Below are 24721 nucleotides of genomic sequence, written 5' to 3'. Positions count from 1 at the left end.
TTTTACCCCTCTTTTCATCCCTCACTCCACACAGCTGATTCACCTCCTCTCTGTAGGTGTTTTGTCCTCTCACTATCACAGTGCTCCTGCCCTCTTTTGATCTTCTCCTCCATTTTCTTTCCTCCCTCCACCCACTCTCTGTCTTCTACTCTCTTGCCACATTACTTCCACCACTCTTTCTCTCCCACCCACCCTGGCTCCTGCCTATGTCCCTCCCTCATGCTCTTTCCCCTTTTGTCTTGTGGAAGTTGAGCCCTATGTGGGGATGCCACACCGAAGACCCCTCTCCTTGTGCCCCTGCTGGTCCCCTGAAGGTAACATAACCTCGCCGCCTCCACTGACGGTTGTGGCGGGTTACCGTGGAAACTGTAGGGATCTCCAGACCCGGGCTAAACCCTCAGGCACTTCCCCATCATCCTCCCAACCGGTCCTCCTCCTCCCCTTCCTCACTGTTTGTGTGTGATCAGGCTCAGTAGATTTCCCCAGAATGTCTCTAAAACTAAGTATTGCAGCATTTATAACAAGTACATTGATTTTAAATGTTAAAAAAAAAGCTCCAAATATACATTTTATCACTAAGTTGTGCTGTTAAATAGTATGGGTTCATCGCTATCATGACAGTTATTTTATGTAGATTTCATCTTCCAAGAAATCAAGGTTCACTTTATCTTTCCAACAATGGATAGTCAGTAGGTCATGATGCAGTACACACATAAATAGCAGGACTGAATCATGTTTTTAAGGGTTTAGGTCACCTGCAACCCAACAAAAAGTGCTAGTAAGTTACCAATACATTATTAGTCTCCATAGCTCAAGGATAAAAGCTGTACATATAATTGGAAATGTTAATGTCTGATGTAACATTGTCCAAAAGTATTGAGAAAACTACGAGTTTAAGGGGGTTCTAGGCTTTGATTTGGGTACTTTTCGTTTATGTTATATGACAATCCCTCTAGTGTGGGCAATATAAATCATAATAATGGATTGTAAATTACGTAATAAATCATTTAATATAACCACACAACCATCGTGCCTCATAAAATGAGTGTGCAGAAAAGATTTGCCTTATCATGCCTACAAGGCTGCATTCACTCCAAGGGGAAACTACTCTGCTGCAGTGTGTCTCTAAACAACAGCATGTGTCCGGTTTTCTGTTTGGCTCAAATGAAGCATAAAGCTCCCTCGTCCTTTTTTGCAGTATCTTTTTTTGTACTTTTTATCCCTTGAACAAAAGTTAAAAGTGTCATGTAATCAAAACTTGCGTGGCGAACACCTGAGACGTAGTCAGCTCGCGGGCAAGTTTGCGATTCAAGGAGGGAGAAAACTGCATGGTGTGATGATTTGTTATGAATATTCAGGTCTTACACAAAACAAGTCCTTAAAAATGAATCATCTGCTTTGTTCCCGATCGTAACACCTTTCAGTGGAAATGTTGCCTGAGCGTCTAAAGAAACCTCGTTTTGTGTTTTTTGTGCGATCTGATGTTTTGTTCCATTGTTGCTGTTGCTGCCTTGTACCGCTCTACTCTCCTTTGTGTTCTGGGCCTTGGGCTGAAGGGTGGCGACGGTGGAACAAGTCGAAATAGTTTAAGATACAAAGAACATTTCTAGGATCGATTTTGGAAACCAAGCGTTGCTTTTTGTCTCGCCACATGTTGTATTCCTCTCGTGTGAGCAGCTCTCCTCCAGCTTTTCCTCTCTCTCTGTCCCTTGTCTGTTAATTAGCCAGATCCAGCCCCCAAGACAACCACCACGCGATCTATGTGTGTACACTGTTTTCCCTTTTTGTTTTGCAAGAGCCTCCTCTTCCCGTATGTCACGCTGCATCTAGCGTTTGCCTTCTGGTGTTTCATTGATACCGCTTGGCTCCACATGCTTCAGTCAGATAAATGAAAAGGCATCGCCCCCGGCAACAGACTTTTCTAAGCATGCCACATCCCAACAGTTGGACTGCAGTGTGCGGTCTCTGACTGATCGTGGCAATTACAGAAAACTGCAATGCACGGTGCCAATAGTGCTGAATATGCTTTTCCCTGGACCAGACTTAATAGAGTAGTCTTCACTTCCCTACTGGTCTCAATGATAAGTCATCCCATGAACATTTAACCTTATAATTGAATATGTAGAGACAGCGGAATAATTCATGCTGCTTTTTTTTATTCCACCCTCAAACCGCTCGGCGTGAATGGGATGTTAAAGGATCTCTGATGATGGGTCAATATGCGGGCAAGGGGAGGGTGAAGAATTTTCCTCGAGTCCTCAGGTTTAATTCTCCCTATTTCTAATGATTGGTGTGTTTCTTCTTTTACCAACCAAAAGGAAAAGGTTATACAAGGAGGTAGTTGCTCCCCAATAGCAGCTACGTCCAAACTGGGTAACACAAACGCTCAACTATGTATACTGTACAGGCATCGTCTCTTTGTGTGTGCGTGTGGGTTGTGTGTGTGTGTGTGTTTTAACCAAAGTTGAAACCTGTAGCTCCACGCCATCTTCTGTGCACCATCATTAAGTATGGCACAGCCGAGTCCATCCCATCACCTCACTATCGCCCAGCGAGGTCATCCTGGCTTGGCTGTCACCACATTGCCTGTGTCAGTCCTCGTCTGTGTGACATCATCTTCATCCCTGCCATCTGGCGTCTCACTCCCTCTCTGTTCTTCCTCCTTCCTCTCCAGGCATGGGCAAGAAGGACGACCCCAAGCTAATGCAGGAGTGGTTCAAGCTGGTGCAGGAGAAAAACGCCCTGGTCCGCTATGAGTCAGAACTTATGATATTGTAAGTACTTTACGTGACTGTTGAGACGGATAAGCTAACTGATGAAGTGATTTGTGAGAAGGGCTTTTATATTCAAGGCTGTGGGTCATTGGTTGCTATGCCAACTCTTGTAGGAAGGAGGCATCCAGTTGGAAATGTGGTGTTTTATGAGAATATAAAAATGACATACACACGTTTGGTTGTTCAACTTATACAACCCAAATACACATATTCAAAAAACTGTAAAAGTTATTAGTTTTGAAATAGTGACAAACAAAAGCAAGTTTAAACTCAATAAACAATTGTAGGCCGAATCCTTAGTGGCGAATGCTAAAAATGTATATAAAAAGGGTAGGTTAAATAGGCTAAGATCTTTTACATGAGTAATGTTGTAAAATCCTCACTGAATGCATGTATATATTCCCAACGGACAATATAATAATGATATTATGTTTTGACTAAAGGGCAGCTTTACATAAGCAAGACCAGACAACTTTAGTCACTCTATGACATAAGATTAATCAGAATCAGAGTAGCGTTATTCATCCCTCAGGAACGGGGACATTTACAAAAGAAAAGGGGCCCCATTATACTCTTTGGGGTTTCCCTTTCCTGTAGTGTGTTTTTATATAGTTTTTTTGCGCATGTAATTGGTCTACAAAGGCTAAAATCAACAAAGTTCATGCCCCCCGTTGAGACGTTCCATTCTGAACCAAACAAAGAATGATATTGTCATCCCTAAATATGTAATGCAACCTGTAAAAAATAGTTTTTAATAGTATTCCATCACTTTAAAGCAAGGCAAAAAAAACTAAACCGAGTACACAAAAGATGAAAAACTGACTTATTACCTCCGTACATCATGAGTTTAAAAAGATTGTCAGCCAGTACGAACTCATCATCATCTTTCAACATAATGATATGATATATGATCACATTTGCAATCCATTAAGAGAAACAACTTTACTACACTCTGACAAGTCATTAAGTTGTCCAGCGTTATCTTATGATGGCTACTGAAAGCTTTTAGATTAACTGTTCATCTTCTTTAGAACAGCTATTTATTAAATATACTTGGATAACTGAAGATGCAGCCAAACACCATAACTGATGAAAGCAATCATTCACCCGTGAAACTTAACTCGTCCATCTTTTTTTCCTTTCTGTACCCAAAGCGCCAGAGAGCTGGAGCTGGAGGACCGACAGAGCCGACTGCAGCAGGAGCTCAGGGAGCGCATGGCTGTGGAAGGTAACAGAAAGAAAATGAAAAATCAGCCCTGTCACTCAAAGACAGAGCTACATCCCAGATCAAATGCACTATAAAGGGTCTTTGAGCATGTTTCTCTGTGAGTGTGCTGTTTTGTTAAATGTTTTTTGTTCATGTATTGTTTCTTGATGTCTGTCCATGTTGATGTTACATGGAACTGCTGTGATGCAAGTCAAATTTCAGACTTGCTCTGACAATTAAAGTATTATCCTTATTATCGTATCATAAATGTTTAGCGAAGGCTTAATGTGCAGCAAACATGATTGTTATTGTGTTTTATATTTAAGATAAATCACATTGTGGTTCATTCTTGCGATAATGACCAGCTTGCTACAGATTGTCCCTCAAATCAATAACTTACACAAAATATTGATTTAAAGTATATTTTCTTGATTTTCTTTAATGTTATTGTATTGCTTCCGCTAAAAAAGATGGTCTGTTCCGCTGCATAGCAGTAGCTGTAATTGCAATGATAGCAAAGTAACTTAAAATGACGGCAGCAATGATTAAGGTTGTCTTCATTGTAACTGTTCAAGTCTGTTCACGTTTTCTATAAACACAACCATTTGTGTTTACTTCCTGTCACTCATCTACTGTTCATGTCTCTGTCGTCCACCTCTCCTGACCTTTTTTGTGTTGGATTCTTGTTGTTTTCTATTCCCCCCCCTTGTGATGTTCAGCTCATGAATCATGAAGTGTTGTGCTCTCCACAAACTGTATATACAAATAGAAACAAAAACAAATATTCCATAGTGTTTTCTGGAATAAACGCAAAAAATGTACCATATTTCTTTCTTCTTGGATGACTGAAAGCAGACTAATGATCAGCGCTTCCATAGCAGCTGCCTGCTATACAGAAATAACTTGCTGAAGCAGGACGCAACTGACCAATCAGAATAGAGTATTTAACTAAGCTGTTTTTCAAATCTGCATAATATTCTCCCACTCTTTAACTATTTTCCTTTGACTCTCTCGCAGACCACCTGAAGACGGAGAAGGAGCTGAATCAAGAGAAGCAGATCCTAAATGAGATGCTGGAGGTGGTGGAGCAGCGTGACGCCCTGGTGGCGCTCCTCGATGAGCAGAGGCTGCGGGAGAAGGAGGAGGACAAGGACCTGGAGTCTGTTATGCTCTCCAAAGGCTTCAATCTCAACTGGGCTTAAGAGGAGAGAAATAATTGCTCATCAAGTCCCGGGTAAATGTCTGAGGCGGTCTCTGCCTCTCATGGTCATCTCTGATCAGGATACTCTGCTGAACACCTGCAGCAGTGAATGTGTAAAGACTCCCCCGACACACGCTAAAACACTTCGGCTGCCTCTGACATTGAAGCGGTCCGCGACGTTTACATATCCTAAGCCCAAAGGCAGTCCCAAGTTAATCACTTTGCAGTTTTGCTTGCTCTCTCTCTCTCTGAGGGGAGTACATTCACAGCTTTATTATCCCAGCCTTCAAGTGGATCCTCTCAAAAAAAAAGGGAGGCCTTTGGAAGAATGTTTGAAAGACTTGTTTCATTCTCGATTATCTAAAGGGAAGAATGCAGTTTGGTCCTGCTGATGTAGAGGAATTGTAAAGAATTGTTTTATGTATAGTTGTGTAGAACAAGTCACATATTCGGCAGATAAGGGTGCTTTCTTTTTTTCTGAAAAAGGACTGCTACAATGAGTGTTTACAGTAAGTGCTGGAGGGAAGTCACCGGGGTCAATCTTCTTTTCAGTCAGACTGTAGGACGGACATCCTCTGCTGAAGCTGCCTTTCTATCCAGTGACAAACGGACTCCTCATGAACCATAAAGACACCCCCCCCCCTCACAGTGTTCTCATGAATCAACACTAACAATCCATTAAATATGGCCATGGGTTTTATGTATTTATTATCTTTGTTTGCTTTTAACACATAAACCTTTTTGTTTTCGCATTCACAGGAGAGTGCCCAGAATCTCATTATCGAGCATTTGTGCATGGCTCAGACGCTCCATAAGCCATTGCATGTCAGGAATGAAGGCTGCAGGCACAGAGAAGAACTATTTGTTAAGCTAGAAAAACAGAATTATATATAAACACTTAAGCATTTCACAAGAGTCTACAATGATGGGCCTCTCCTTGACATGCCACTGACTGCATATCACGCTCACGGTTTACAAATATGTTTTCTCGCTTTGGTAAACAACAGTGAGGTAAAACAACTGTTGAAATAATCCATCTTTGAAGGATCTGTCTCTTCAATTTCAGATGTGTTTCCGACCTTGTGTGTTATCATAAATGAAGCCGGTTTCACAGTTCTTAATGGGAGATCCGCGTAGCTTACAATACTCATTTTGTGCCACAGGACTGTCTCTGTTGGTGGATATGCTGCAATATCTGAAGTGTACACCACGAGGACTTCCACACCACTCACATCAGTAAACAGCAGTGTTACTTTACTCTTGAACAAGATGCCTTTTTCATTTTTATTCTCCTCACTTAAGTTATATTTTATTTTTCTGAGTCAACGTTTTTGAGGTAGTCACATATGTGTATCCCACTGGAACTCAAGACTTTTTATTTCTCAAATAATTTCATACAGCAGGTCCCCAAACATACTAACTGATTTTAAACAGGGGGGGATGAAGAAGTGCAAAGTGCTTTATGAGCAACTTGCATTAAACAGAACCGTCATGGTCCGTTATATCTAGTGGGCAGTCAAATCTAATAGCCTTCTTGACAACTAAACAATCCAGATGGTCACAGAAACGCTAGAGGCTATATTTATGACTTGGTATGAGCTGTGAATAAAAAGCAAAGTGAGATCATTTTAAGGGTTGTTGTTTTAGATGGTGTGTGATAAGTTTGACATGATTGTATTGATATTTATTAACAAGTGTGCAAACTGTATTATATGTAAAGAAAAAATGAATCCTAATTTTTAAACTGTTCTGTTGACACATGACTTGTAATGTAAATGCTTCATGTAGCTAAAATGCATAGAGGTGTTGGATGTATGCTGAAACGGCAATAAAACAATGCAGTTGTTCTTTTAAATGTCTGTGCATTAAGTCTCACTTTACAAACCAAAGACATGATCATTGATTTTAGAAGACATCCCCACATACATGAAGTCTTATCCATCAAGAATGAGAAAGTGGAAGTTATGCAATCGTACAAATATTTCGGACAATTATTGATTCCAATTTGAACTTTTAAGCACATTTTAAAGCCATGTGCAAAAAGGGGCACCAGTGCTTATTTTGTCTTAGGAAACTGCCCCTATTTTAAAATGTACAATCCATGATGGATATGTTTTATCGAGTCAAATATGTATTTTTCCTTAATGTGTTTTAACCTGTCTTTAAAGAGCAGAAACTATCGCTCAGTTCATAAAGTGGTCATAGTAGACTAACTGGTGCGCCACAGCTAAACCTGGAGACCCTGTTCCTCAGATAGTTACAGCGGTTATATAGCCCTACATTGAATGATGACTCCCACCCTCTTCACACAGAATTTAAGCTTATTCCTTCGGGACGGAGGTTATTTGCCCCAAAGTGTAGAACTTACACGTTTTGAACAGCTTTGTTCCAGCAGCCATCGCACAAGTAACAAGTTGTAGCAGTGTTAGGCAGATGCTATGGATGCAATGCCAATATATTTATATTAACTTTCAGGATTGCTCATGTTTGAACTAGTGTTTTTTAGATGTGATGGAGCACTGGGTACTTTTTTTGAGAGTTGTCTGTGTTGTTTAAGAATGTGTGTGATAATGGATCCCTTGTCCTTTATCTGCAAACCAGATCTACCTACGGGTACAAACAAGTAACCTGAAGAACCTGAACTTTGGTGCGATGTAAGATGGAGAGGTGGCGAGGAGGAAAGTGACAAGGAAGCCAACAGGTGGAAAAGTGGGGCGAGGAAGCATAGTGACACAGAGAAAGTGTACATTGTTTTGAGATTGAGTTTCTGTGTCCATAACGCACCACAGCCTTAACATGTCATTGTCATGATTTTCTATGACTTATTATGGATTTCATTTAATATATTCCATCTTCTTTAAAGAGATCCAAAGTTATGTCTCTTGATCTGTATTTGTTTCTAAAAGCCCTTGAAAATGTCAGATGTCTTTTAAATGTCCTGCAATTAAATAAGGAGCAAACGGAAACAATTATGTGTTGGGCCAAAAAGGAACAGGCTGATGTAAGTGCTTAGCTTGAAGCCCTAATGTTAAACATTTTTAATAATGTCAGAAATCTTGGTGTAGTTCTGGGCTCTGACCAACATTTTAAAACCTACATCCACATAATTACATAATCAGCATACTGACTTAAAAAAAAGAAGCCAAACCACAACCACTCAAGACGAACTGGATAAATGGGGGGGTTACGTATTGTAACCCTAGGTATAGCCACAAGCGGAGCCCTCTACTGGACTCTATGGGTACTACCCTCAATCATGCTATGCGACCATTCACCTACTGAGATATCTATAAACGTAGCCGGCCCCTCGGGGTGGGCCTACCTGAATGCCCGTGCATTATGTCCAGGGGGGAGGGGTCAGATACCTACTGACCCACAGCCCCCCCCCCCCCCCCCACGATGAAAAGATAAAACCTTATGAAGGGGCCTGGCGTAGACCAAGACGCCACCGTGCATATGCCCTCCACACTCACGCCGTTGAACAAGGCTGTTGATACAGCCATACCATGTGTAGAGTGTGATTGGACCCCAGTGGGGAAGACTCTCCCCGCCTGTCCATAGGCATGTGAAATGCACTCGCAGAGCCATCCTGTCAGGCGTTTATTGGACAGAGCTTTACCAGCCACACCATCCCAAAAGCACACAAACAGCTGTTCAGTGCGCCTAATGGAAGCCGTGCGCCCTACATAACATGCCAGCGCACGCAGAGGAGGTGCAATTTAACCTCCCTGGCCCCAATATGGGGTAGAAGAATAAAGCCGTTTAACTGTTTAGCCCTCGACCTGAACGAACTCCTTAGGTTCTTCCATGTGACATACTAGAAGGAACAAAGGAGGGGTTCGGTCTGAGTGTCGCCCCGCTACGGTCACCCCAGATCAAAAGGCAACTCGGGTGCACCGACAGAGCGGCCAGCTCAGACACTCTCCTGGCCGAAGTCAGGGCAAGCAGCAAAGCTGTTTTCAATGACAGTGCTTTCAGGGAGGAGAGCTCCAGAGGCTCAAATGGTTCTGTGACCAGAGCCTCAAGCACCAACGGCAGGTCCTATTGCAGGGAGGAGGCATGCACCACTGGGCGCTGTCTCCTGACCCCCTACAAAAACCGCGTCATAAGTGGCTGACCGAAGGCTGATCTGCCGCCAAATCCCTCATGGCAGGACGAAATGGCTGTTGCATACACTTTAATTGTGGAATGAGCCAGCCCCCTGTCTACCAGTATCTGTAAGTAGGACAAAATAGAGCCCAACGTACACGATAGAGGCTCTAGACTAATTTCTTCACACCACCGGCCTGGAATACCAACCTCTTTGGCCTTTAACAGGCTGTGGTGGATCCTGCTCTTGCTGCCTGAATAGTCTGAACAACCTTGTCAGACAGTCCCCCCTGTCTCAGCCTGTCCCTCTCAGGAGCCAAGCCTGGAGAGGACACCCTATTGCACCTGAGACAACGCCCCCCAGACCTAAGGAACCGTCCAGGGCGAGAGGGTCTGCCTGCAGACCTCCACTCTCGGGACAGTTCCGGTGCAGACCTCCACTCTCAGGACAGGAAGTGACGATTCTGACGTGTGCTAGCTAATAGTGATGCTAATTCCTAATAGTAGTATGTGTGTCGTTTGTACAGTGCTACATATATGTAATGTAAAGCCTGCATACTTATGTGTTTTATTTCTGTATTGTTACAGTTTTACAAAGTAAAAGAAGAACAGTAAAGTCAAGAAAGCAAACCTTGCATCTTTATTGGAGGACTTTTAAATGTTAGCTAACGGTCTAGTACGGTGGCCCTGAAGTGCAAGACACCACAGCATGTCACAAAACACAACAGCATTTCACAAAACGCCACAGCATTTCACAAAACGCCACAGCATTTCACTAAACACAACAGCATTTCACAAAACACAACAGCATTTCACAAAACACAACAGCATTTCAGAAAACACCACAACATTTCAGAAAACACCACAGCATTTCACATTGGACGGAAAGGGTATTCCTTAGGGAGAACACTTCTTGTTTGTGATTGGACAGAGTGCCACACTCAGAGCTCACAGCTCCTCATATCTGTTCAGAAACTGGACAAAAGTTAAACATACAAAACACAGACCGTCTATGTCATGGCGAATACAGTCGCTGCTTTATTTATGTCTGTATGACGTTGTTGTGAGTGTGGACAGAGCAGCTACAGGTTAGTTTAGCCTGGTCGATCCGATTCCGATTTACATGGAGATACGGCCCGCCCCCTCTCCAGCGTCTTGTTTGAATGACAGGAGTAAACACAGAATTAATGCTTTATTCATTCATGGTTTTTAAGGGGCTTATCTCCATGTAAATACTATGGTAGACTACCCAATATTCGCATCGCTCGAATCACTCGAGTTTCACCGTGGCTGTCAGCTGTGTTTGCTCCTGTCATTCAAACAAGAGGCGCTGGAGAGGGGGCGGAGCGTATCTCCATGTAAATCCTATGGGAGATACCAACTACAACAAAATGAACAGATTTGACCGTAATTGAATTGTAATACACGTTTCAAAGTGATGGCGAAGCAACTGCATACTGATAACGGTTAGTAAAAACCATGAATTAACGCTTTAACAAGTCTGCAAACAAGACGGCAGGCGAAACGCTTTTAAAATGCGTGTTTTCTGAATGGAATCGGATCCATCAGGCTAAACTAACCTGTTGCTGCTCCGTCCACACTCACAACAACGTCATACAGACATAAATAAAGCAGCGACTGTATTCACCATGACATAGACAGTCTGTGGTTTGTACATGTTTAAGTTTTGTCCAGTTTCTGAACAGATATGAGGAGCTGTGAGCTCTGAGTATGTGCTAACGGCTGATGTGTTGGGACATATTTCGCTGTCGGGTGTTGACCAATCACGAAGCGTCATTTCTTGACTGGCAGCGAAAACAACCAATCACAGCAGTGCTTCTCAATCACAAACAAGAAGTGTTCTCCCTAAAGGAATACCCTTTCCATCCAATGTGAAATGCTGTGGCGTTTTGTGAAATGCTGTGGCGTTTTCTGAAATGCTGTGGTGTTTTCTGAAATGCTGTAGTGTTTTCTGAAATGCTGTGGTGTCTTGCACTTCAGGATCTGGCTAGGGATGCATAGGGATACATAGGGGTAAGGGCAGTGGGCTGGACACCGGCCGTGGGGGGACACCCGAGTAGAAACCGGGTGAAATAGCCTAAAAAATAATAAAACCGGGGGAAATAGGGGGTAAAGTGAAAAAAAAAAAATAGGCACTCGTGAGGCGAGCAGAGTCCCCTGTCAACTCCTGTTACATTCCTCCATGGTGTCATTTGAGCAAAAAACTTTTACGAGAACCAGGCTGAGGGGGTCAAAAGGGCTTGACCAAGGCCGACCCAAAGTGCACGGTGGGCGGACTCATCACCTCCGTGATGAGTCTCCATTGTGATTTTAAGAATTCCATCAAACGAGTCCTTCGGTGGGCGGGAAAAAAAACGTGTTCGTCAGAATCGTCACTTACTGTACTGACAGTGGAGGTGTCCTGAGAGTGCAGCATGCACCAGAACTGTCCTGAGAGTGGAGGTCTGCAGGCAGGCTCCCATGTCCAGGTCTGGCCCACGCCCACCATCATCTGTGTCACCTCTGCGTACCATGACGCCAAGCGGCGACCTGGGGCCACTAGGATGACTGACAGACGTTCCCGCCTCACCCTCTCCAGGAGGGGGAGAATGAGACGCAGAGGTGGAAAGGCGTAGAGCAGCTATCTTGGCCATGGCTCGTGTGCAAACGTGTCCACCCCCCAGGGTGGATTGTCCTGCCGAGCCAGGGGGAACCACCATTCGTCTGGCAGGGGCCCGCCTCTTGACATGAGGCCAAATAATCGCTCTGATCTGGTGAGGTGGGGGCATCTTGCGGAAGAACAATGAGCGAGACGCCCAACACACCCGTGTTTATTTGCAGCCGCCCTGTCACGCGGCAGCGGGGCAGAGGCTCTCTGCCAAGGCTGCTGCCTGCTGGGAGCAGATGGGCTGCCAGTCTGCCAAGCTCCGCCGCCATGGTCATCACCTAGGGGGAAGTACAGACCTGGGCGGTGGACTTCCATGGACGCCGGACCCGGAAGTGCCCAACAACGAGAAGTCCTCGTCATCCTCCCCGGCAAACGGAGCCATTTGCCCCGCTGGAATGGCGAACGTGAATGGTAGTGATGGCGAGATGAAGCCTTAGGAAGCTTTCCAGCCAATTGATTCGCAAAAGGGTTCATCTCATGAGGCTTCATCATGGGCTTCATTTGAGCACTGTCACGGATGAGTGAAGGAAGCAGGACCCAAATGCAGATAACTCTTGAGAAACCCTTTATTCCAAGGATACAGAACAGAACACTCTCCGGTGAACTCCGTCACCAACAAACAATGACCCAACACTGAACACAGACAGAGACAAGACTAAATACAAGAAGGGGTAATCATGACAACGAGAAACAGCCGGGCAGGGGAGGAGAAACACAAGGACAACAGGTGAACACAATCGGGTAATCAGGGAGGGAAACAGACAGAAAGCAGACAGGCAGGAAACGGGGGTGAACACTTAACACAATAAGACAGGAAACCCAAAGACAAGAAAAACACCAACACAGACAAAACTACAAACGTGACATAACATGTGCATTGTGACAGAACCCCCCCCTCAAGGGACGGATTCCAGACGTCCCTAAAAAAAACAAAACAAAAAAGTCCAAAACCCCAAGCAGGGTGGGCGGAGGGGGTCCGGAGGACGGGTCTTGGGCTGACAGCCCAGGAACACAGCGGAGGACCAGGAAGGGGTCTCGGGCGGACGGCCCGGGGGGCAAGGTACAGTCCAAAAAGGGGGATTCGGGCGGACTGCCCGGGGACAAGGCAGAGAACCAGGAAGGGGTCTCGGGCGGACGGCCCGGGGTCAAAACAGAGTCCAAGGTGGGGACCATGGAGGACCGAAGGCAGCGGCAGGAAGAGTCAGGGACCCGGGTCCGAGGGCGAAGGCAACGGCAGGAAGAGTCAGGGGGCCGGGCCCGAGGGCGAAGGCCGCAGCTCTCAGGGGGCCGGGCACGAGGGCGAAGACCGCGGCTCTCAGGGGGCCGGGCACGAGGGCGAAGACCGTGGCTCTCAGGGGGCCGGGCTCGAGGGCGAAGACCGCGGCTCTCAGGGGGCCGGGCACGAGGGCGAAGACCGCGGCTCTCAGGGGGCCGGGCTCGAGGGCGAAGACCGCGGCTCTCAGGGGGCCGGGCTCGAGGGCGAAGACCGCGGCTCTCAGGGGGCCGGGCTCGAGCCGGTGTCGACCGGACAGGATCAGGAGGCCGGGCAGGAAAGCGCTGATGGGCCCGTTCCGGAGATCGGGCAGGACCCGGTGTTGGCCGGACAGAAACCGGAGCCGGTCGGACAGGCTTCGTCAGGATCCCCCACGGAAAAGGACCAGGAGTTGGCAGGAACCCCGGCGAGACCGGTGATGGACATGGGGCTGGCAGGGCCCCCGGTAGCACCTCCAACGGCACGGGATATAGGGTTGGCAGGACCCCCGGCAGAAGAGTCTTCTGCGGGACCTCCCACGGGACAGGAGAAAATGTTGGCAGGACCCCCGGCAGGGGAGTAGACGGCGGGACCTCCAACGACACAGGACACAGGGTTGGCAGGACCCCCGGCAGGGGAGTAGACGGCGGGACCTCCAACGGCACAGGACACAGGGTTGGCAGGACCCCCGGCAGGGGAGTATTCTGCGGGACCTCCAACGGCACAGGACACAGGGTTGGCAGGACCCCCGGCAGGGGAGTAGACGGCGGGACCTCCAACGGCACAGGACACAGAGCTGGCAGGACCCCCGGCAGGGGAGTAGACGGCGGGACCTCCAACGACACAGGACACAGGGTTGGCAGGACCCCCGGCAGGGGAGTAGACGGCGGGACCTCCAACGGCACAGGACACAGGGCTGGCAGGACCCCCGGCAGGGGAGTAGACGGCGGGACCTCCAACGACACAGGACTGGCAGGACCCCCGGCAGGGGAGTAGACGGCGGGACCTCCAACGGCACAGGACACATTACATTACATTACATTGCATTTAGCTGACGCTTTTATCCAAAGCGACTTACAATAAGTACATTCGACCAGGAAGACACAACCTTGAGGAAAACAGAATCATATAAGAACATCAGGTTTCAAAGAGCCAATCGTTTCAAGTGCTGCTCAACTGGCTAAGCCAGTCCTTTATTAGTATATAAGTGCTCTGTTAGCAGTTCTTTGTTAGTCATTCTATCGCTCGAAGTGGAGTCGAAAGAGATGAGTTTTCAGTCTGCGCCGGAAGGTGTGTAAGCTTTCTGCGGTCCTGATTTCAATGGGGAGCTCATTCCACCATTTTGGAGCCAGGATAGCAAACCCACGTGTTTTTGCTGATGGGAACTTGGGTCCCCCTCGCAGCGAGGGTGCAGCGAGTCGTTTGGTTGATGCAGAGCGTAGTGCACGTGCTGGGGTGTACAGTTTAACCATGTCCTGGATGTATGAAGGGCCAGATCCATTCGCAGCATGGTACGCAAGTACCAGTGTCTTGAAGTGGATTCTAGCAGTTACCGGAAGCCAGTGGAGGGAGCGGAGGAGCGGCGTGGTGTGGGAAAATGTTGGAAGGTTGAAGACCAGACGAGCCGCTGCATTCTGGATGAGCTGCAGAGGTCGGATGGCACATGCAGGTAGACCAGCCAGGAGGGAGTTGCAGTAGTCTAGGCGTGAGGTGACGAGAGCCTGGACCAGAACCTGCGTCGCTTTCTGGGTCAGCTGTGGGCGTATCTTCCTGATGTTGAAAAGCGTGTATCTGCAGCAGCGGGTTGCAGCAGCGATGTTTGCAGTAAACGACAGGTTGTTATCTAGGATAACACCCAGATTCCTTGCAGTCTGAGTCGGGGAAACAACAGAGGGGCCGATGTTGATAGTTAGGTCAAGAGAGGGACAATCTTTTCCCGGAAGGAAAAGCACTTCAGTTTTGTCAAGGTTGAGCTTGAGATGATGAGCGGACATCCACTGAGAGATGTCAGCTAAACAAGCAGAGATGCGTGCGACGACCTGGGTCTCTGAGCGGGGAAAGGACAGAATTAATTGGGTGTCGTCAGCGTAGCAGTGGTATGAAAAACCATGCGGGCTAATGACAGATCCGAGCGAGTTTGTGTACAGGGAGAAGAGGAGAGGACCAAGAACAGAGCCCTGAGGGACCCCTGTAGTTAATTGACAAGGGTCGGACTCAGACCCTCTCCAAGTAACCCTGTAGGTGCGGTCTTTGAGGTATGAGGTGAGGAGGGAAAGTGCAGAGCCTGAAACTCCAAGTTCTTGGAGAGTGCGAAGGAGGATCTGATGATTCACCGTGTCGAATGCAGCAGACAGGTCCAACAGGATGAGGACAGAGGAGAGGGAGGCTGCTTTAGCAGTGTGCAGTTCCTCAGTGACAGCAATGAGAGCAGTTTCTGTGGAGTGACCTGCCTTGAAACCAGACTGGTGCGGATCCAGAAGGTTGTTCTGATGGAGATAGCAGGAGAGTTGTTTAAAGACAGCGCGTTCAAGTGTTTTAGACAGGAACGGGAGGAGAGAGACAGGCCTGTAGTTTATAACATCAGACGGGTTGAGAGTGGGTTTCTTCAGGAGAGGGTTTACTCTCGCCTCCTTGAGAGTGTGTGGAAAGTGACCAGAAGTTAGAGAAGTGTTGATGAAATGGGTGAGAAACGGTAGAATATCAGGAGCGATAGTCTGAAGGAGGTTTGAAGGGATAGGGTCCAGAGGACAGGTGGTAGGGCGGGCAGAGGTAATGAGGGTAAGAACCTCACTTGGAGAGAGAGGGGAAAAGGAGGTTAGTGTGCCGGTTGAAGGTGGCTCAGGTGATCCGGCGGTGAGTAGGGGTGAGTCAGAAAAAGAAGAGCGAATGTCGTAAACCTTTTTTTCAAAGTGGTTAACAAAGTCGCTTGACAGAAGGGAGGAGGGGGAAGGGGCTTTGGGGGGGTCCAAGAGGGTGGAGAAGATGGAAAATAGTTTTTCAGAGCTGGCAGGACCCCCGGCAGGGGAGTAGACGGCGGGACCTCCAACGGCACAGGACACAGGGCTGGCAGGACCCCCGGCAGGGGAGTAGACGGCGGGACCTCCAACGACACAGGACACAGGATTGGCAGGACCCCCGGCAGGGGAGTAGACGGCGGGACCTCCAACGGCACTTGCGTAGGGGCTTGAATAGGGAATGGAAGGGAACTCGAGCGGAGACTTGAGAGGGGGCTCGAGAGGAGACTGGAGTGGGGACTCCAGAGGGGACTAGAGAAGGGAACACGAGAGGGGATTTGAGAGGGGAACTAGAGAGGGGACTCGAGGAGGGACCAGAGGAGGGACCAGAGGAGGGAACTCGAGAGGGAACTCGAGAGGGGACTCGAGGGGGAACTGGAGAGGGGACTCGAGATGGAAACAGAGAGGGAACTCGAGAAGGGACTACAGAGAGGACTAGAGGAGTAACTAGGGAAGGGAACTCGAGAGGGGAACTAGAGAGGGGACTCGAGGAGGGACTAGAGGGCCTAAAGGAGGGCCTAAAGGAGGGACTAAAGGAGGGAACTCGAGAGGGGACTCGAGGGGGAACTGGAGAGGGAACTTGAGATGGAAACAGAGAGGGGACTCGAACAGAGACTAAAGAAGGGACTAGAGGAGGGACTAGAGGAGGGACTAGATGAGTAACTAGAGAAGGGAACTCGAGAGGGAAACTAGAGAGGGGACTCGAGAGGGAACTGGAGATGGAAACAGAGAGGGGACTCGAACAGAGACTAAAGAGGGGACTAGAGGAGGGACTAGAGAAGGGAACTCGAGAGGGAACTCGAGAGGGAAACCAAAGAGGGGACTCGAGGAGGAACCAGAGGAGGGAACCCGAGATGGGACTGTGGCAGCTGGGACCAGCTCTGGGTCTGGAACCAAGGCAGCTGGGGTCGGAACCATGGCTGCTGGGGCCAGAACTGGGGCTGAAACCATGGCTGCAGGGACCGGAATTGAAGCCAGAATCATGGCTGTTGAAGCCAGAATCCTGTCTATAAGCTCCAGCTTCGACGCCAGAAACACGGCCGTATAGGGCGCTCCCGGAGCCGGGACCATAGCCGCTGGGGCCGGCCTCGGAGCCGGAAACATGGCTGCGGGAGCCTGCACTGGGGCAGGAACCATGGCTGCTGGGACCGGGACTGGAACCATGGCTGCTGGGGCCCGTACTGGGACTGAGACCATGGCTGCTGGGGCCCGTACTGGGACTGGAACCATGGCTGCTGGGGCCCGTACTGGGACTGGAACCATGGCTGCTGGGGCCCGTACTGGGACTGGAACCATGGCTGCTGGGGCCCGTACTGGGACTGGAACCATGGCTGCTGGGGCCCGTACTGGGACTGGGACCATGGCTGCTGGGGCCCGTACTGAGGCTGGAACCATGGCTGCTGGCGCCTGTACTGGGACCATGGCTGCTGGGGCCCGGGCTCCCTGTCTGGTCTTGCGACGACTCCTCTTAGCAGCCGCCTGAATGCTCCGTGGGCCTCCATAAGCCTGACGAGTTCCAGCATAAGACTCATGAATAGGAGCAGGAACTGGGGAAGAAGCAGAGGTTGACTCCAGACGGAACACTCCGAGACGTCTGTAGTCAGCAGGCTGGAACTCACACCTCCAGAGGAAGTCCAACATCCAGTCAGGTAAGAATTCCACCAAGTCGGGCTTCTCCATCGCCAACCGGTGCGCCTCTACCAGGGCGGCCTCCTTCAGCCGAACACTGGACGCTTCCTTCCACCAATTGTGGCAACATTCCAAAGGAAAAGAAAACTGTTGCAGCTCCACCTCAAAAGGGTCATCTGCTGGGTCCATTTCAGGTTGGGTCATTCTGTCACGGATGAGTGAAGGAAGCAGGACCCAAATGCAGATAACTCTTGAGAAACCCTTTATTCCAAGGATACAGAACAGAACACTCTCCGGTGAACTCCGTCACCAACAAACAATGACCCAACACTGAACACAGACAGAGACAAGACTAAATACAAGAAGGGGTAATCATGACAACGAGAAACAGCCGGGCAGGGGAGGAGAAACACAAGGACAACAGGTGAACACAATCGGGTAATCAGGGAGGGAAACAGACAGAAAGCAGACAGGCAGGAAACGGGGGTGAACACTTAACACAATAAGACAGGAAACCCAAAGACAAGAAAAACACCAACACAGACAAAACTACAAACGTGACATAACATGTGCATTGTGACAAGCACAAACCCCCCTGTTGGTCAAAGTGTGTAAAACAGGCAGATTGGACATCTCAACAGTGTGCTGTATCTCATACCGAGTTCCCATTGAGTAAAGCCTTAGAATAACTCTAAACAACGAACATTAAATCATATTTTCATGTTAACAATATTGTTTTTATTCCAGTTGAATGATTGTGATTGAAAAGCCTAAGCAGGCTGGTAAACATTGCAAAGAGGGATTTGTATTCCTTAATAATATTCATAAACTTAACCATGTTGTAGCCGGAGAAAGGCTAAACCATATCAAAGAATACATTTATTAACTCCATTATCTCATTTAGCTGTAGCTTTTATAAACAACAAAAAAGACGTATTGTTCGTTGAACCAGGAACCCTGCGGTCATGAGTCAACTGCTTTCCAGCTGAGCCACAGCACACACGCTGAATCTCCCTGACAACACTGGACCATATTTATTCCTGTATTTATTCATGTTTTTATTCCTACATTTATTTATGCTTGTATCTATTTATACTTATGACATGTTCCGACCTCTATATAAGTGAGGGTCTGAGCTCTCTTAATTCCATCGTGTCACCGGGCCCGGGTACAGGAGGGGTAATATGGTTCTTATTATACATACATGGCATGGCTAATATGAGCGCTGTGGTTCAACCGGGTTCAACCGATCTGAATCGCTTCCTGAAGCAGTCACGTGGTATCGACAGGCAGTGAGGCTTCGTTTGTCATCGATGACGTCACTGGCCCAAAACGATACAAGCCTCGATACAAGCTTCACAAAAAGCTTCGGGGATTACTCAACACACGCTCCGAAGCCTCCGTGCAATACGTAACATCACTAGTGAATGGCACCGCCTCGGCCATATCCTGGTCCCCAAAACACTCGAAGCAGAGGTGGTAGGGATCGGCGCCTGCTATTAAGCCAGGGCACGAAGGACAGGCCCGGCCCGGGTCTCTAGAAGTGGCGACTCCATGAAGGTATGATAACTCTTTCTTCTTCTTTCAAACGTTTACTTTCTCTGCTTCAGTTGTTGCTCGTTCGCTGAAGAGAAAAGGATGACAGTCAGGAGGCGTGGCCGCCTTATAAAACGTGGGCTTGTGCACATTCAGGGAGGCGTGGCCGCCTTATATAAGGTGGGCTTGCGCACATTCAGGTAGGCCCGCCCCAAGGGGCCGGCTACGTTTATAGATATCTCAGTAGGTGAATGCTCGCATAGCATGATTGAGGGTAGTACCTATAGAGTCCAGTAGAGGGTGGAGCCTGTGTAAAATATAACTCATTCCTTTGTCTTCAGTTGGCTAGATTACTGGAACAGGGGGGTATACTACGAAGCAGGATTTTCGCTTAGCCGGCTAAATTCAGGGAAAACTCCGGCTTTCTGGTCCTACGAAGCTGGTTCTCTTTTTAGCAGGCTAGATCTCCATGGTAACTTATGCTTAGCGGCTAACCTGGTCGGGAGCAGGTTAGGTTGCAGGCTAACGGCCCGTCCACACAGCGGCGTGCGTTGAAGCTTCCAACGCTTCTGCCCATTCACTTTGAATGGGGTGACGTCACTTTTAGCCGAACTGCATTTTGGGAAGCGACGGAGGCGGCAGCCAATGAAATCCCGTTTATGCAAATCTGCCAGTACAAGCGCTAGCCAATCAACCGTGCGTATGCTGGGAGATGGGAGAGACTACGCATGTCATTTCCTCATATTCCAAAAAATGGAGGGAAAATTCATTATAGCGGTAGTGAATCACCCGGTGCTGTATGATCAGTCTCTGTTCATCTATCGGGATACAAACCGGAGGAGCGAGGCATGGAGGGAGGAGGCAGAGACAGTGGGTGTAACTGGTAGGTTTTCGCCTGTTTGGGGATTTTATATCCAGTTTACTTCGTTTTAACATTGCAATGCTATTGCTTTGTATGTCGGGGGCGGGAGATTCATGTGATTGGTTGTTTGTCGCGTTGCTCGCAAAAAATCCCCAAGCTTCAGATACGCCCACCTCCAAGCGTCAACGCACGCTGCTGTGTGGACGCTCCGTAAGAGCTCAACTCAGTGAAAGCACTGCCTGCTGACCAACCAGAGCTCAGTGTGCGGAGTTTAAAGCGATCAAGTCATATTACAGGAGAAAGGAAATACAGAAAAGCTGCCGTTGCAGGAAAGACGGCCAGCAAAAATCACCGACTGTGTGAACGTGAACATTAATAGAATATCACCTCCCATCTTCAGAGCAATCTGACTATTATAACATTAGCGTTAAGAAAGCTTACTTAAATATCTGCCACAACATAAGTAACCGGATCAGAGTAACATTAAGTACAGTGCGCGGCATATCACTTCATAATGTATCATATATTTCCTTAAATGAGTCAGCTGAGCCGTATCTGGCCGTGCAACACTCACAGTGTCACATACTGTATGCAGAAGTATTATTTTAAGCAACACATTAAGTTGACGAAACACACACAAATATGAAAGTCAGATCGTGTCTTAGACGGGGCAGTGATATCATAAACCTGTTAATGTACGCATCCAAACACTTTTTCTTTTGCCAGCTGTATTCACCTTGCAGGTGCAGCTATGTGGCTTTTATCCTGGATAAAGTGTTTAAGTCATGGATGTTTAAAGTTTAACTTCTTCATATGTCTAATTTTATAGTTTACTTTTCATTCAGGAAGTATGACGCTGCGCTGTCAGTATTCTTCTCCATGTTTGTGATTGGTCGAATGCTCCAGATACCACCCCTTCCATGTGAACGCGCACCTAACTAGATAGGACATGGCTCACTTGAGCGATCCACTTGATAACCCGCGTCGTAGTACCGCTTAGCGAGAGCCCGTATGTTTTGGATTAGGCCAACCGGCTAACTCAAACATATCCAGGTTAGGTTGAACCAGCTTCGTAGTACAGGCTCCAGGTCTATGTAATAAATCAAACATACAACTGCAACTCATCCAGAATACTGCCGCCCGAGTCCTCACTAAAACAAAAAGAGTAGAAAATAACACCCCAGGTCTCAGAGTTCTGCACCTGCTCCCAATTTGAACTTCACCACAATACATGTCTGACAAGCTGCTCTGTGATCATCTGGGACAGGTTTACTCATAGCCAGGGCCGCCCCTGGCCAACTTGGGGCCCCAAGCGACATTGTGAGATGAGGCCCCACCCCCCAACCGACAGGAGTCAATGTTTATTTATATAGCCCAATATCACAAATGTTACATTTGTCTCAGTGGTCTTCACAGTGTGTACAGAATATCAGTATGACAATACGACACCCTCTGTCCTTAGACCCTCACATCGTACAAGGAAAAACTTCCGGAGAAAACCCACAGTTTAAAGGGAAAAATGGGAGAAACCTCAGGGAGAGCAACAGAGGAGGGATCCCTCTCCCAGGACAGACAAACATGCAATAGATGCCGTGTGTAAATTGAAAAGATAATACATTTGCAACATAGGTAGTCCAAATGTTTGGAAATGCATGTGTGTGTATAATAGGAAGATGAATCCATGAGGATATCCATCCAGGACCTATGATCCAGGACCACAGCCACGACTCAAGATCCAGGGCTCGCGATCCAGGACACAGGACCGCAGGATCATCCATGTCTCCGTATCCCGGCGTATATAGACACCAAAAAGAAAGAAATTTGGGGAAGCTGGGTTAATCGGAACATGAGAGTACACAGGTATAGACAGAGAGAAGGAAGAAGTAAGATGTCCCCCGACAAACTAAGCCTATATCAGCAAAACTAGGGGCTGAATCTAATCAGCCCTAACTATAAGCTTTATCAAAAAGGAAGGTCTTAAGCGCACTTTTAAAAACGGATAGGGTGTCTGCCGCCCGAACACAAACTGGAAGCTGATTCCACAAATGTGGAGCTTGATAAGAAAAGGCTTTGGCTCCCATTGTACTTTTAGAGACTCGAGGAACAACCAACAACCCTGCATTCTTGGAACGCAATGCCCTAATAGAACAGTAGGGTATAATGAGTTCTTTAAGGTAAGATGGCGCCTGCCCATTAAGGGCTTTGTAGGCGAGAAGAAGAATTTTAAATTCTATCCTGTGTTCTATAGGGAGCCAGTGTAAGGCAGCCAGAACAGGAGTAATGTGGTCCCTTTTCCTAACTCTGGTTACAGGGCTCTCAAGTTTTGAACAGAGTTCAGAGTGAGATTTTGGCAGCGGCGGGGCTTTGGGTGGGGACGGTGGTCTTATCTGATAAATGACACATAAATTCATACAAATAAAAACATATTTATTTCATTCTTAGTGAAGGGATGTGTGTGTGTGAGGGAGCACTAGAACAAGTTGAGCTATTTTAGTGAGCCTCCCAAACTGGCTCAAACCGGTCACCTTTAAAAAAAGGAACCAAGAGACTCTATTACTCAAATGCTTTGCTTTTGATTTCAATTGATTATGTGTATGTCATGTGGTGCCAAATATTTCTTACCTTGCACTTGATTGAGGACATACTCCCCCAAAACTCCTCAACATTAAAGGTGGTGGGATCTTGGGGCATGGGGATATCCATCAGCTGATATTCCAGGAACTCCTCACACACCTTGTCCTGTTCCTCCGGCCCATGGAAAGGTAGTAGTTCCTGAAATCTAAAAAGAGCACCATGTGTAAAGAACTGATTAATGTATTCAATCAAAGTATTGAAATCCTGGAAAATGTTGAAACCCTTACCTGTCTATTAGTGCTGGGGGGAAACGATTATTTCGAAAACGATTAATCGGGCGATTATTTGATCGATTAGTCGACTAATCTAACGATTATTTTTCTGTTGTTCAATTCATAAAAAACGTAATGTAAAAAAAGTAATGTAACATTTTTTTTTCCACGATACTGTGTCTCAGGGGATCTTAATATTTAACAAACTATTAATTTGTTATACCAGATTAACGGAAATAATCTCAGCTAATTGACGATACAAACCATGTTTACCAAAACAAAACACAAGTCTCATAAGAAGCATCTAAATGACCCATGAGCGAAAAATGCTAACGGACATTGGCACAGAACTCAAGATAAAAGTACCCTTATTACTTATCGTAGCTGCATATATAAAATATCCGATTAAAGCTGAGACTCCACAGAGTATGTAGGTATATAGTTTCATCACTGAGTGATCCGGACTCGCGACAGGGGAAGCAAATACAGTCATCACAACACGTACCTTTACAGAGCTTCTAGGGAGATCGTCTCACCACCGTAGCTGTCAATCTGATCAAAAGACGTGTTCAATGGCATTAAAATGAGAAAAGACGAGGCTGAATCGGTTAATCCATAGGTTTTTAACGTCTATGTATAAAAACAATTATTGAATTTATAATCCATAATTCCATTTTTATGTAAAAATCGGAGAGCAAATGGTAGCCACCACAGCTAGCTGCCGCTTTAAATGTTCCAACATAGCCGTTGTGCTTGTGTGATATGCCAACTCCATTTGGCAAAGACTGCAAATGACAATATCTTTGCATTTTGGACTAACTTTAAAATATTCCCATGCTTTTGAAGACCTAGGGCGAGATGTTTTCGTTTGAGGGCTTCGTGCGCAATCCTGTGAGGAGGAGGTGGTAGCCGTTTCAGTCTCCATTGTGTTTGAAGTGCGATTGCGAACTGCTTGTTGCTTTGTTTACACACCCACGTGTGTGTAGCGACGCGTCGACGCGGAAATATGTCTTGACTGGCAGCAAAAACAACCAATCACAGCAGTGCTTCTCTGGCTGGCTCTGTCCAATCACAAACGAGAAGTGTTCTCCCTAAAGGAATACCCTTTCCGTCCAATGTGAAATGCTGTAGTGTTTTGTGAAATGCTGTGGTGTTTTGTGAAATGCTGTAGTGTTTTGTGAAATGCTGTAGTGTTTTGTGAAATGCTGTGGCGTTTTCTGAAATGATGGTGTTTTCTGAAATGCTGTGGTGTTTTCTGAAATGCTGTAGTGTTTTGTGAAATGCTGTGGTGTTTTCTGAAATGCTGTGGTGTCTTGCACTTCAGGGCCACCGTAGTTATGTCTAGATTTGACTATTTTTAACTACCTTTTCTTTTACTTTTATGAATGTATTTTTAATTCCGTGTTGTTGTTGTGTGTGTTCATGATTATGTAAAGCACTTGGACTGCCTTTGTAATGTGTTATAAAATAACATTATACATAACCTTAACATAAGCAATATAGGTCAACATTTGACAAAGGAGACACAGAAGACAACTCTTTTTTTAGGGAAATGAAAACGAACCTCTTTTAATACTTACATTTATGTTGTACACGTTTTGTTCATGCTCTTATTGTGAAAGCAGGTCTAACATATTCTTTTC

The 24721-nt window shown here is 46.8% G+C and overlaps 1 protein-coding gene across 5 annotated transcripts in view; it reads left to right on the top strand.

Annotated features, from left to right (window-relative positions):
* mical3a (microtubule associated monooxygenase, calponin and LIM domain containing 3a) overlaps positions 1–7037 on the top strand; it is a 93172-nt gene extending 86135 nt beyond the window's left edge. For 4 of the 5 annotated variants that reach the window (XM_034084841.1, XM_034084839.1, XM_034084842.1 and 1 more), the window contains 3 exons: positions 2675–2774; positions 3929–4002; positions 4999–7037. In XM_034084841.1, coding sequence (XP_033940732.1) covers positions 2675–2774; positions 3929–4002; positions 4999–5183 — 359 coding nt within the window. In that variant the 3' untranslated portion in view covers positions 5184–7037. Of the gene's footprint in view, positions 1–248; positions 315–2674; positions 2775–3928; positions 4003–4998 lie in introns of all 5 variants that reach the window. The other variant, XM_034084840.1, reaches the window with a different exon arrangement.
* The last annotated feature ends 17684 nt before the right edge of the window (positions 7038–24721 follow it).

Source organism: Pseudochaenichthys georgianus, chromosome 6 (genome assembly GCF_902827115.2).
Source record: "Pseudochaenichthys georgianus chromosome 6, fPseGeo1.2, whole genome shotgun sequence".
NCBI lineage: Eukaryota > Metazoa > Chordata > Actinopteri > Perciformes > Channichthyidae > Pseudochaenichthys > Pseudochaenichthys georgianus.
The sequence above is the reverse complement of the archived record's forward strand: the minus strand, read 5'-3'. Positions and strand labels throughout refer to the sequence as shown.